Source organism: Zea mays, chromosome 10 (genome assembly GCF_902167145.1).
Source record: "Zea mays cultivar B73 chromosome 10, Zm-B73-REFERENCE-NAM-5.0, whole genome shotgun sequence".
Taxonomy (NCBI): Eukaryota; Viridiplantae; Streptophyta; class Magnoliopsida; order Poales; family Poaceae; genus Zea; species Zea mays.
Genome location: NC_050105.1, coordinates 116,526,094 through 116,538,394, shown reverse-complemented (window position 1 = coordinate 116,538,394; position 12,301 = coordinate 116,526,094). Strand labels below are relative to the sequence as shown.

At 44.1% G+C, this 12,301-nt stretch overlaps 1 protein-coding gene across 1 annotated transcript; it reads left to right on the top strand.

The window, feature by feature from the left end:
- The first annotated feature begins 367 nt into the window (after positions 1 to 367).
- LOC100127516 (ZCN5 protein) lies at positions 368 to 2,228 on the top strand. The gene is given in 4 exon segments (NM_001112773.1): positions 368 to 573; positions 748 to 809; positions 1,085 to 1,125; positions 1,239 to 2,228. Coding segments are annotated over 4 exon segments (522 nt in total). The 5' UTR covers positions 368 to 372; the 3' UTR covers positions 1,457 to 2,228.
- The last annotated feature ends 10,073 nt before the right edge of the window (positions 2,229 to 12,301 follow it).

The window sequence follows — 12,301 nt, the reverse complement described above, 5'->3', positions numbered from 1 at the left end:
AAATAAAGGGAAAAACGCTGAAATGAACAGCAATATGTCTTATCGAAATTTTAGGCTAGTTTGGGAGCCATAAAACCGGAGGGGATTGGAGGGGCTAGAGAATAATCGGATTCCCAGGACCTTTTAGTTTCGTGCCTGTGTTTTGCAACAGTAAGCCAATGATTCAGGCGATAATGACGGGACAACAATGCTATTGTTAATTATTCACACTTGGTTTCTCCCAGCCTAGCTGGCCGGCTATCGCTTCGCCGGACAGCGCCTACAAATAGAGGAATATGCATCTCCCACTCTGAGCCGCAATCCAGGACTGTTACCTCCTATATATTATCGATCAGAAGCTAGCGCTCTTCAGTACTTCAGGCTTAGCCGGCCATGTCTAGGGCGTTGGAGCCTCTAGTCGTCGGCAAGGTGATCGGCGAAGTCATCGACAACTTCAACCCCACGGTGAAGATGACGGTCACCTACGGCTCCGACAAGCAGGTGTTCAACGGCCATGAGTTCTTTCCGTCGGCGGTTCTGTCCAAGCCGCGAGTGCAGGTTCAGGGCGACGACATGAGGTCCTTCTTCACACTGGTTAGTTTTTGTTGATCTCTTCTCTCACACAAACTAAGATGCGTGATTCAGTTATAAGCTCTTAGCTTAGTGCCACAGCCGGCAGGTGAGTGCATCATCAGCTTAATTAATTAGGTCTGTAGTAACAAATTTCAGCTTAAAAAATGCGTTGTTGTTCATGTTTGTGATCTTCAGGTCATGACGGACCCAGATGTGCCAGGGCCTAGTGATCCATACCTGAGAGAGCACCTCCATTGGTAAGCGCGTATAAACATTCGTTTTGTCATTAAGTAAGCTAAGAACCAGATATAAATAAGGGTTCAAGCACATGACTACGTACTTGACTACATATATATATAACATCGTCACGTACGTATATAAGATTAGCAGCGCTTCGCCGATGCAGAAATTGTCCTGGAAAGTGAGTCAGGCACTCAGGCGTGCACAAGCACAGATATTGTATGGTTGCGCATAAAATATATATAGCTGACAAGCTAGAGTGAACTTTGATCGACACCTCTTATATATACAGGATGGTCACTGACATTCCTGGAACAACTGATGCTTCTTTTGGTAAGCCCTTCAGTTCATGCACATCATCGATTTAATTTTCTTGCAAAGCCTGTTTAAAAGAAACTTCTAGTAGCTAAAAGTCGAGTATACACGCAATTACTACATGCATGCAGGAAGGGAGCAGGTGATGTACGAGAGCCCCAAACCCTACATCGGCTTCCACAGGTTCGTCTTCGTGCTGTTCAAGCAGAGCAGCCGCCAGTCGGTGTGCCCGCCCTCGTCCAGGGACTACTTCAACACCCGCCGCTTTGCCGCCGACAACAATCTTGGCCTCCCAGTCGCCGCCGTCTACTTCAACGCGCAGCGGGAGACCGCCGCGCGCCGCCGCTGAGCGATCACCTGCAGCGACCACATGAATTCCCAACCCTACGTACTACTCCCATCTCATCATCGCATGCATGGCGCAGCATGCAAGATAGACCTATCAATCTGGCTACGTACTATGCGGCCTTTGCTGTTTCCTAACAGGCCATGGTCAAATAAGAGCTTATGACTCGTCTTTGGGGCTGATTTGGTAACAACATATTTGGAGGGGATTCCGGGAGAAACAACCTTTATATTCATTTGAATAGAAAGAAGTTTTCTCTCCTATGGATCTCCTCCAAATCTCTGGTCACCAAACCAGTCTCTTAGGGAGAGCTAGCTTTCCTTATCTATGCTAGTCCGTTCTTCAGTTTTTGAGTTATTAGTAGCCTCTCTGTGTGCATGAGCACTCATGGATGTAATAAGATGTAACTCGTGGGTACGTGTGCCACTAGTGTGATCGTGTTCAACTCGATCAGCTATTCAACTCCTACACATGCAGGTGAAGGATGCGTGAATCGTGCTGGAAACACGCTTGCTTTGACTAGCTAGGAGCCGTCAGCTGTGCTTGTGAGAGTCACGAAGGCTGCGGACGTGTCGAGTAACGGTGAAGGGAGGAGGTAAAAGGCTGTGGCCATGGCCCATGGCTCCAGCTAGCTAGTGCTCTCCCCTCATATTACCTACAATGCTGTTATGCTTGTGTGCCTGCTTGCAGGCAGTGTACTTGTTCCTGACCCTCTTGGATTGTCTTACTTGTGTATGTTATGATCACTATAATATATAGCCGAGTGTTTTTCAGACTTTGTCGAGTGTTTGTTTGCGGCACTCGGAAAGCAGCAATTTGCTTGAATGTATGCATGTTTAATTAACCTATCAGCTGGGGTTTCCATATGATATTATTAAAATGGCTGCTGGTGAGGAGTGGCATCTATTCTTGACCTCCCTTTTGCACATCATTCGGATGTCCCTTTTGGTTTGATTAGGTAATATATATTAGATCATTAGCATATGTGCCTACAAATGTACTCCCCTGATTGCTATGAGTGCAGTATGTACCCAATGTATATGAACAAGTCATATGTATATGTAAGCTAAGAAAGTGTCTATAACGCCGCTAAGTAGCACTGCTCTCCCAATGTGAGATATGTTGATAATTCAGATGTATTGTATTCATAATCATAAAAATCATCAAGTTTGAGTTTGAGCGTAAATAATGTTAGATATAGCGTAAATGTTGACTCACTCCCAACCAACAACCCACCGCGTCCATGTATCCATCATAAACCAAGGGGTTTGATTAGGGGATTAAAGTAGGGGAGTTGATTTGGGAATTTAATTAGGGAGTTGATTAGGGAATTTCATTGTTTATGGCAATCACGGACAATGTAAAATCAAGGGATTCCCTTTCGCTGTTCATGCGGAAAATATAACATGCAGTACAACTGTGGACGAACTCTATGTTCAAACGTAAAGTTCTTTAGTTTTGATCATAAAAAAATGTTAGATACAACGTAAATGTTGTGGTTGCCTCGTCGCGATGCCGCCTTAGCCCGTGGCCAAGCCTCGCCACAGCGCTCGAACGACGATCATCGCTCACTAGCGCATCGAGGCGAGCCACCCTTCTAATGCAACATGGAGTCGCCGCCACTCGTGCCTTGAGGGGCACCACCGTAGCTCACGCTTTTGGGGGGCGCCACCATCGCTCGCACCTCTGGGGACGTTGCAGATGCTCATGATTCTGGGGGGTCACTATAGCTGCAGCTAAAAAACTAATCTCTAGTGGTCGATCTGGGGTGCTTTTATAGACGCTAGTGGCCTGATTTGCTTGAGATGGTGCGATAGATCCGGATTGCAGCATTATATATATAGATCGAGCACACATACTTAATGATAATATTTTCTCTAAATTTTGGCCCATTGCATTATCTATTTCTTTATCCTTTCATCAGAAGATAAAACAATAGATCGACCACACACGAAACATAGGGTATTATCTAACATTGAGACCTTGAGCATGTATAAATCTTTATATCTCTTGTGCCTTAAACTTCAACTCTCGATCTCGTTACATACCTCATGTATTCAGTATCAAACATCATTCGACAGTTGGTGCTCCAGCTAGGGGAGCGGAAATACCAATCAAGAGTTGATGGCATCTAAGAAGTTTCCACCAACTGATGAATTAACGTTTGGTTCCTTATGATTTGATGCCGACATGCTCGACAACCTCACATCTAAAATGTCAAGATCAACCTAGGCCCTCTGATGGAGCCAACGCCATATGATCAATATTATTGTGACTCAACCGCCATCGTGGTAGCCCAAATTCTTTGACTCTAACTTGGACTTGTATTCAGGTCCCATCTTGATTACAACTTGGACTTAGATTCAGTTCTGGCTTTATCTTTGACTCGGACTTGGATTCAACTCAAGCCTCAACTTTGACTTAGACCAAATTTGACTACAACCTCAACTATGACTTGGGCTCAGATTTGACTTGGACCGTTATCCCAATCCTAGCCTCGACTTTGGCTCGAACTCAAAATGGGCCAATCTACTAGAGTATTGGTTCATGTTCATGGCTAACTTGGTTGATGGAGGCCAAGACAGACACCTCACAGAAGACTAGGAAGATGATAATGATGAGGAGACGATCAGGACCAGAGAAATCTTAACAATCCACCACCTATAGAAAGGCAGAGTCATCAAGCCAAGTCACCAGAGCATCAATGAGCAGTTGAGAATCTATGAGAATATGGTAGATCCATCCACGAAAAAATCTAGATGGTTGGTTTCTCAGGCCATCAACTCTACACAACAACTACACAAAAATATCATGATGATAAAGCTACTATTTGATCGGCTCACACCATTACTTCCAAGAGAGAACAAGCAAGCCCGAGAGGACTTGAACTAGATCAACTGCATGCACGTTGACTTATGAAACCATGCATGTCGAAGTACCAAATGCCCCCACGACGAGTTGTGGTGGACCCGATTCCTTGGATGGACCATCTAGGCATGAGTGATGTGCTTCACAAGAACATCCGTAAGTGAGCTAGAGTCATCAATGAATTGAGTCTCAGGTCTCTAGTATGAACAATTGACTTGGGGAAGCTTTACCAATAGCTTGGCCTAACTAGGATCAAAGTTGAATCCTGTCTCATGACAGAGATCTTTGAGATGAACTCGATAGATGCTTATGGAAGCAAGAGTTGCACAACTGTATTAATGTCTGGCACCAAGGCCGGGAACGGATGCATTGAGAAGCTAAAAGACATGACCATGAGCACGAAGATTCCTTCTATGATCGAGTCTAGCGAGAGATAGCTTCTAAAGGCCTCACAACAACCATAGTCAAAATGTTCACCAGTCGCCTGAGTAGAAGCAACTAGCTAAAAATTTTCAAGCCAACATTAGATGAGACTTACAATGGTCTTACAAACCTCGCTGACGGTCTTGGAATTTACATGTTATCTATTACTATTGTACAATGTGACTCTTTTGTCATGGACATCTAGATGTCCATGTGCCTTGGAACCTTAGTTAGGAAGTGGCTATTTGGTCTCCTAATGAAATCCGTCGACTCATGGAAATAGTTAACCTAACAATTTATTGACAATTTCAATGTGACTTGTGACCGGGAGAAGACTCAACATGTCCTAGAGCAAGTCATCTAGACAAAGGATGAGTCTCTACATGTCTACAACAAAAGGTTGCGTGACATGAAACCTGACATAATCTCAAACATGCCTGAGGAGATAGCCATCTATGTCTTCCACAAAGGTTTTAAAAATCATGAACTATCTAAGAAGCTTACGCGTAATGCTCTAGCCACCCTTGCCTCTCTATTCCAAATTGCCGACAAGTAGGCCATTAGCAAGGAAGTCCCCCAGCATATGTCCTCGTCCCAAAGGGACAAGGATAGAAAATGTAAAAGGACAAGCTAAATAATAGAGGAGATAAGAAGCGCAAGATAGATCGTCAGTTTGCCACAACACTCAAAACGAGGGGCTTAGCTTCGAGCTATTGCCCCTAATCAAGACGAGTTCCAAAAGATCATGAAGGACATTACATTTATCATCCAAAGGGCTACCATAAGACCAAGAATTATTTTCACCTCAAGGAAAGTCCTCAAGCTGTTTGAGCTTGAGTCCAAGAAGCCCGACATGAGCAAAAAATGACTAGGATAGAGATGACAAAGCAAAGTTCTTAGAGCCATCCAGTAATCTCATGTTTGGGTACTAGAATTTTATGAATCCAAGAGAAAGTAGATACTTTGGCAAGGCTAAGTCATCAGTCCCCTAGGGATCTATCTATAAATATTATATGGTCCGACCATCTAGAAGAAGATGACTCAGGACGTTGGGGGACTACTAATTCATATGTATTAGTACAGACAAATAAATAAAATCATTGTCACTTTTCAAAAGCACATTATGGAGAAGGCGATGCAGTCATACTGACTCTCCTTACAGATTTTTTCGAGGAATACTTGAGGTAAATGATCGTCATGATGAATATCAAAGCTTGGTGATGTTGGGGACTTGTTCTCAAATGCTATGAGTTAAGAACAAGGCAACACAGAGAATGTTAAACGATAAAGTCCTTCGTCCTTTGAAGCATTATTTCCCTTAGGATATAACGATCTTCGGACGAAGGTCATGAAGGACGAACCTTCATCATCACAGTATACATTAATGAAAGACGAAGCATATGAAACATAAAAGATAGCATGAATAATCATATAACATCATCAATTTAACTTTATTATATCATCATAGAAAAATAGAGACAATATCGAATTACAAATGTACCTTCGGCTTGGAAGGAGATGAAAATACAAGTGTGATGCAAAAGCAAATGCCAAGTCAGCGTGAACAGTACGGGAGTACTGTTCATCTATTTATAGACGTGGGACGCAGCCCATGTAAAATTACATTCATGTCCACTACATTTGCTAATGACTTATGGGGATCTGTCAAGGCCTAAGTAGTCTTTTCATCTTTAAGTCGGTTACCCTTTCTGCCACCATGCCGAAGCTCCCCTGCGCATAGCTTCGGCTATGCACCATCCTTCGTACAGCTTGGTGATCAGCCCGTCCTTTATCTCAATCCTCCTTCGTCTAGCTTAAGCTTCGTCCTGATCGTACTTCATGTTCATAATCTGAGTCCGAAGATACCTGTTCATACATTTCACTTGGAAAATATTGTCAAATCATGTTTTTGAGGACCTTCGGAGGACGAAGGCCCCCCAACAGTAGCCCCTCGCAATATTAATTTGTTAGTGATAAATTTAGATTGCGATATGGACGAAGGCCTTAAGCCGAAGGTCCGAAAAAACACATTCCCTTTGCTAGAATAGCAACATTCACTGACAAGCGGGTCTTTCAATTTTCAACGCACTGGGCGTATAAATAAGATCATACCACAAACTCATTTTGGTACGCACACTTGCCATCTGCCCCCGCTTACTCAATTTTAGCTCTTGCGCGCAAAAATTTACTGAGCTTTTAGTTTTGAAGCTTCGGCATTGAAAACAGTTTTTAGCATTTCCGAAGATGTCTGAAGACAAAAAGGCCGGTCCCGAGATGAAGCTGAGTCTCTCTGAAGAGAAGAACCTGGGGTTCCTTATAGCGATGGCGGAGACCAATACGGAAAAAATCACCAAGGAGATCCTGGAAGGCTTGTCTGAAGATACTGGTGACAGCGACAGTTACGATGTAGAAAGTGGTGGGGAAGAGTCCGAAGATCGGCCATGGCGGCCAAGTCACGCGGTTTTCGGGAAAACCACCATTAAGCAGAGTCATATTGATAATATGAGGGGGCGGTATTTTCGAGATATATCTATTGTGAGAGCTGATGCTGGAGAAAAAACTTCTCCCACCCCCGAAGAAGATGAAGTCGTAATCTTCCGAAGCTTTCTCAAGGCTGGGCTTCGATTCCCCCTAAGCAACTTTGTTGTTGAAGTTCTGAAAACATTTCAAATCTACCTTCATCAAATTACTCCCGAAGCTATCATAAGAATGGGGATGTTTGTCTGGGCTGCGAGAAGCCAAGGTTTAGAACCAAATGCCAAAAGCTTTTGCAACATTCATGAGTTGTTATATGAGACGAAGCCCTGGGGGAAAGAACAATATCACAACAACTTTGGGTGTTACAGCTTCGTTGCCCGCTCCGGGTCAAGCTGCCCTGTGCCGACCTTTCGGAAGAGATGGCCCGGAGCCTGGATGACTGAATGGTTCTATGTAAAGAATGACCTAACAGCGCAAGAAGATGTCAAGAGTATCATTATGCGCCCCATCTGGCAACGCTTCGGACTTCGAAGGCCGAAGGTTAAAATGGATGAAGCAGCCGAGGAATGCCAAAGAGCCTTCGGCGTAGTCTGCTCTTTTATTGGGACAAGGGACTTGATTCAAGAACATATTGCCTTCAGGGTGTGGCCACTTGCAGGAAAGTGGGAAATGCCGAAGGAGACCATCAAAGAGTCTGACGAAGGCGGACTGGTCAGACTAAAATACACATTCAAATACGGGGATAAATTTGTTGAACCTGATGACGACTGGTTGAAAAGCATTGAAACATTAAGTGACGAACTGCTTGGGGCATATTCGAAGGCCGAGAACTCTGCATTATCAGCAGCCTTCGGAGGCCGAAAGAAGAAAAGACTCAACCGGGTATTTGACGCAGTCGGGTTTGTCTACCCTGACTATCACTATCCGGTATTGGGTCGCAAAAGAAAGAATACTTCTCCTGCAACAGAAACTACCACAAGTGCCACTAATGAGCCAGCGCCGCAAAGGAAAAAGATGAAGGTGCTCACCCACCGAGCGCGCTTTATTGAGCCGGCCACAGTGCCAGAATTCATTGGTGAAGTTTCCTTGGCCTCTGAAGCTACAGAACCAGCTCCAGTGCCGAAGATAGAAGAGAAATCTGAAGCGCCTTTAGCAGAGAAGGCGGAAAAACCGAGAATTGAAGGACAAAAAATATTGGAAATCTTAAGTCCTTCAGCAAATGTCGAAACAAGAAAAATCCAAAAGGGCCCATTGGTGACCCCAAAAAGAAAAAGAATGGTGAACGTACTAGATGTCTTGGAGACAATTATGTCTTCAAGCACAACTCCAAAGAAGACTGTTGAACTTGCTGAAGCGTCTACTGAAGCTTCGAAGCAACAAGCTGAAGCTGAAGCTGAAGCTGGGCCTTCAGAGCCCACCAAGGAACAATCTTTGGAAACCGAAAAAACATCAGAACCAGTTTTGGTTGAGGAGATTGACACTGCCGTCCCCGAAGCTCCTGCCAGCACATGCGATTATATCATACGACATGCTTCGGGGAAAAAATTATCTGAAGAAGAGACTTATGAAGCCAATCACTATGCCAGAGAGTTAAAATATCCAAAGGGAGCAGTGGTGTTCAATGGGACAAATGAGGATGACTTCCTATATTGCCTCCCTGATAACAAAGAATTATCTGTCTGCCGGGAGATGGCTAGAAGTATGGGGTTCCCGAAGCTCGAAGCTGGATTATGTGCTATGACGAAGGAGGATCTCGCGGACAGTCTTGCGTATAACAGCCTAAAGGTATGGAAATTAGACGTTTTGAAAAAATTTTACAATACGTAATTCATTCTTTTATTCTTATACCAAGTCTTTACATATAGGGTTTAATCCTAAGCAACGCATTAAGAGCACAAAAGAGTGCCGAAGATGAGAGCTATGAAATTGCGTTCAACAACCTTCGGTCAGAAGTTATTAAACTGAGAAACGAAGCTCTGGAAAAGGATAAAATTCTGCTTACATTGGTAGACAAGGTAAAAAAGGACGAAGCTGCCTCAAAGATCCAGGTCGAAGCCCAAAAACGTGAGATTAAAGATCTTCAGAAACAGCTAGCTAGAGCTAAAGAGGAACGTGTGCTTGAAGAAACAAAACGAGAGCTTAGTGATCAGTTGGTTAATCATTTAGAGTTAAGTGCTCAGGAGCTTCGTGCATCCCAGAGGAAATGCTATGTTAAATCTATAGAATGCATCAAAAAGATAAAGTCCAGCTTCGCCAGCGTTGGCGCATTTTCTAGTGAAGAAAGTTTCTCCAGAGGCAATCCCGAAGGTCCATTGGAATGGATTAGTCATGAAGCAGAAGCTTTCGAGGAAATCCTGAGCAGCCGCGGTGATATCTGCGCATTTTCGGGCGCCAGAGGAGTTGCTACTGTTCTAGAGAAGAAAGGTTGTGATCATATTAAGCTGCTTGCGCAATCCAAAGCCACTTTATCCGCTGAAGATATTAAAGACCCCTCGACCGAAGCTAGCCAAGTTGGTGGAAAATTTTTCACCGACGTCTGGGATAATGGTGGCCGAGAAATGGCAGGAGAAATTATTCAAAGAAGTGAAAAGGGCATTCACGATGCTAGAGAAGTGGCTAAGGCTGCTGAAAAGAGCGCAGAGCCCGAAGGTCAATTAGGTATTAATTAATAGTTTGTATCGTGTTGTAATTTTTATTTTAAACTTTGTTCGCGGTTTGTAATAGTAATGCAAAAATATTCTCTTCCCTCAGAACCTGCTGGATCGTCTGCTGACCCTCACACAAAAGGGGATGACGAAATTAAACAAATGGTCGAAACTATCGTGGATAAAGTTGTTGAACAGCTTCTAAATGAGGCTGCCGAAGTAGTATTAAGAGAAGACTAGGTGTTATTAGGAAAAACATTTGAAGTGTGATTTATGTAATATTTTGTACATTTGAATGTAATATACAAGTCTCTTTTCATTATTCAATTCTTTACGATGCATGAAACTTCACATACGTACCGCTTTTGAGCCTTCGGCGAAAAAACACCTTCCCTTCTTTTCATGCTTCGTGAAGAAAAATTTTTATGTATCACAACAATGTCCATAGTGCTCTGATGAAGAATATCCAAGCTTCGTGAAAACATTCTCCGAAGCTATACTCTGAAGATGAAGATTGTGTCTCCTTGTGACTTAACACGATTTTCACTCTTTCAAAGCATACTTCCGAAGATCAATATTGTGTCCCCTTCTTGTGCCATATGCAACATGATGTATGATGCTTATGCTATGCAAAATGATGTGATGATGTTATGTTATGTAGATGACATTTGTTCCGAAAGATACACACATATCCCCCACACAATATTTTTGTATCAGCGCTGACTTTTCGCTGTAAGCTCTGCATTCCCTTAGGAACGACTTTAGAGCTTCTTCACCTTTTACTTAGGCGGTATAAGCTCTGCATTCCCTTAGGAACGTCTTTGGAGCTTCTTCGCCTTTTACTTAGGCGGTATAAGCTCTGCATTCCCTTAGGAACGTCTTTGGAGCTTCTTCGCCTTTTACTTAGGCGGTATCAGCGTTGACTTTTCGCTGTATGCTCTGCATTCCCTTAGGAACGTCTTTGGAGCAAAAAACTTACACTGCGCTCCCTTTGGAACGGCTTTTTGTAACTTCAGCAACTTACTCTGCGTTCCTTAGAACGACTTTTTGTTACTTCGAAGGATTTTTAATAATTCGAAGGTCGTCCGCAAACTTTCAAGCTTCAGCAACTTAAGCCTTCGGAGAAAATAGATTTCCCTTATAACCAACCACAAAACTATTACATGAAAATCGAAATGTTCTTTATTATACAGAAAATAGAACTAAATGGAAAAGACTGCTATCAAGGTAGGATACTTGTCAATAAATGTGCTTTGACTCCGGCACGGTGCTGTTGACTGTACGAGCTTCGGACTGCTCTCTGAAGGCCCTTTGGTGTGGAGCATATTGGCTCCCTTCTGGCTGTTGGCCTTGTTGCAGCGGTGGTGGAGGCGGAGGTTGTTGCCAGGAAGCTTGAGGTTGACTTGCCGAAGCAACAGAAACTGCAGGGTGGTTACCTACGTATTCTGGGATGTAAGGCACATGGTACGAAGCAGTATGCATGACCTGCTTCGGCTGAGCTTGTTGTGCTGCAGCTTCGGCTATCTCCTTTTGCTTTTGGATGGTAACATGGCACATCCTGGTGGTATGGCCCTTGTTTTCACCGCAAAACAAGCAAAAATTTCTCCTTGGTTGATCTCCAAATCTTCCGCCAAAGCCCCTGGCGCCTCTACCTCTTGGAGCTGGTGGCCGGAAGAAGCTTTGTTGTTGCCCCGAAGCCTGTGAGGAGGGCTGCGGCCTGTGCTGCTGACTCCCCTTATCATCACTTTGAGTAGAGTTATGGATGGACCTGACATGCCTCGGATAGAATCTTCCTCCGAAGCCCCTGGTCATCTCAGAAAATCTGAAAGCCTCCTCCCTTCTTTGGCGAAAATCATTGTCGGCACGAATGTACTCGTCCATCTTTTGGAGCAGCTTCTCCAGAGTCTGAGGAGGCTTCCTAGCAAAATATTGAGCTGCAGGTCCAGGACGAAGCCCCTTGATCATGGCCTCGATGACAATTTCATTGGGCACCGTTGGTGCCTGCGCCCTCAAACGCAAGAACCTTCTGACATACGCCTGAAGGTATTCTTCATGATCCTGAGTGCACTGGAACAAGGCTTGAGCAGTGACCGGCTTCGTCTGAAACCCTTGAAAGCTGGTTAACAACATATCCTTCAGCTTCTGCCATGAAGTGATTGTTCCTGGTCGAAGGGAGGAATACCAGGTCTGAGCAACACTCCTGACAGCCATAACAAAAGATTTTGCCATGACTGCAGCATTGCCACCATACGAAGACACTGTTGCTTCGTAGCTCATCAAGAACTGCTTCGGGTCTGAATGGCCGTCGAAGATGGGAAGTTGGGGTGGCTTATAGGACGGGGGCCAAGGTGTAGCCTGCAGTTCAGCGGACAGAGGAGAAGCATCATCGAAAACAAAATTTCCCTGATGGAAATTGTCATACCAGTCATCTTCG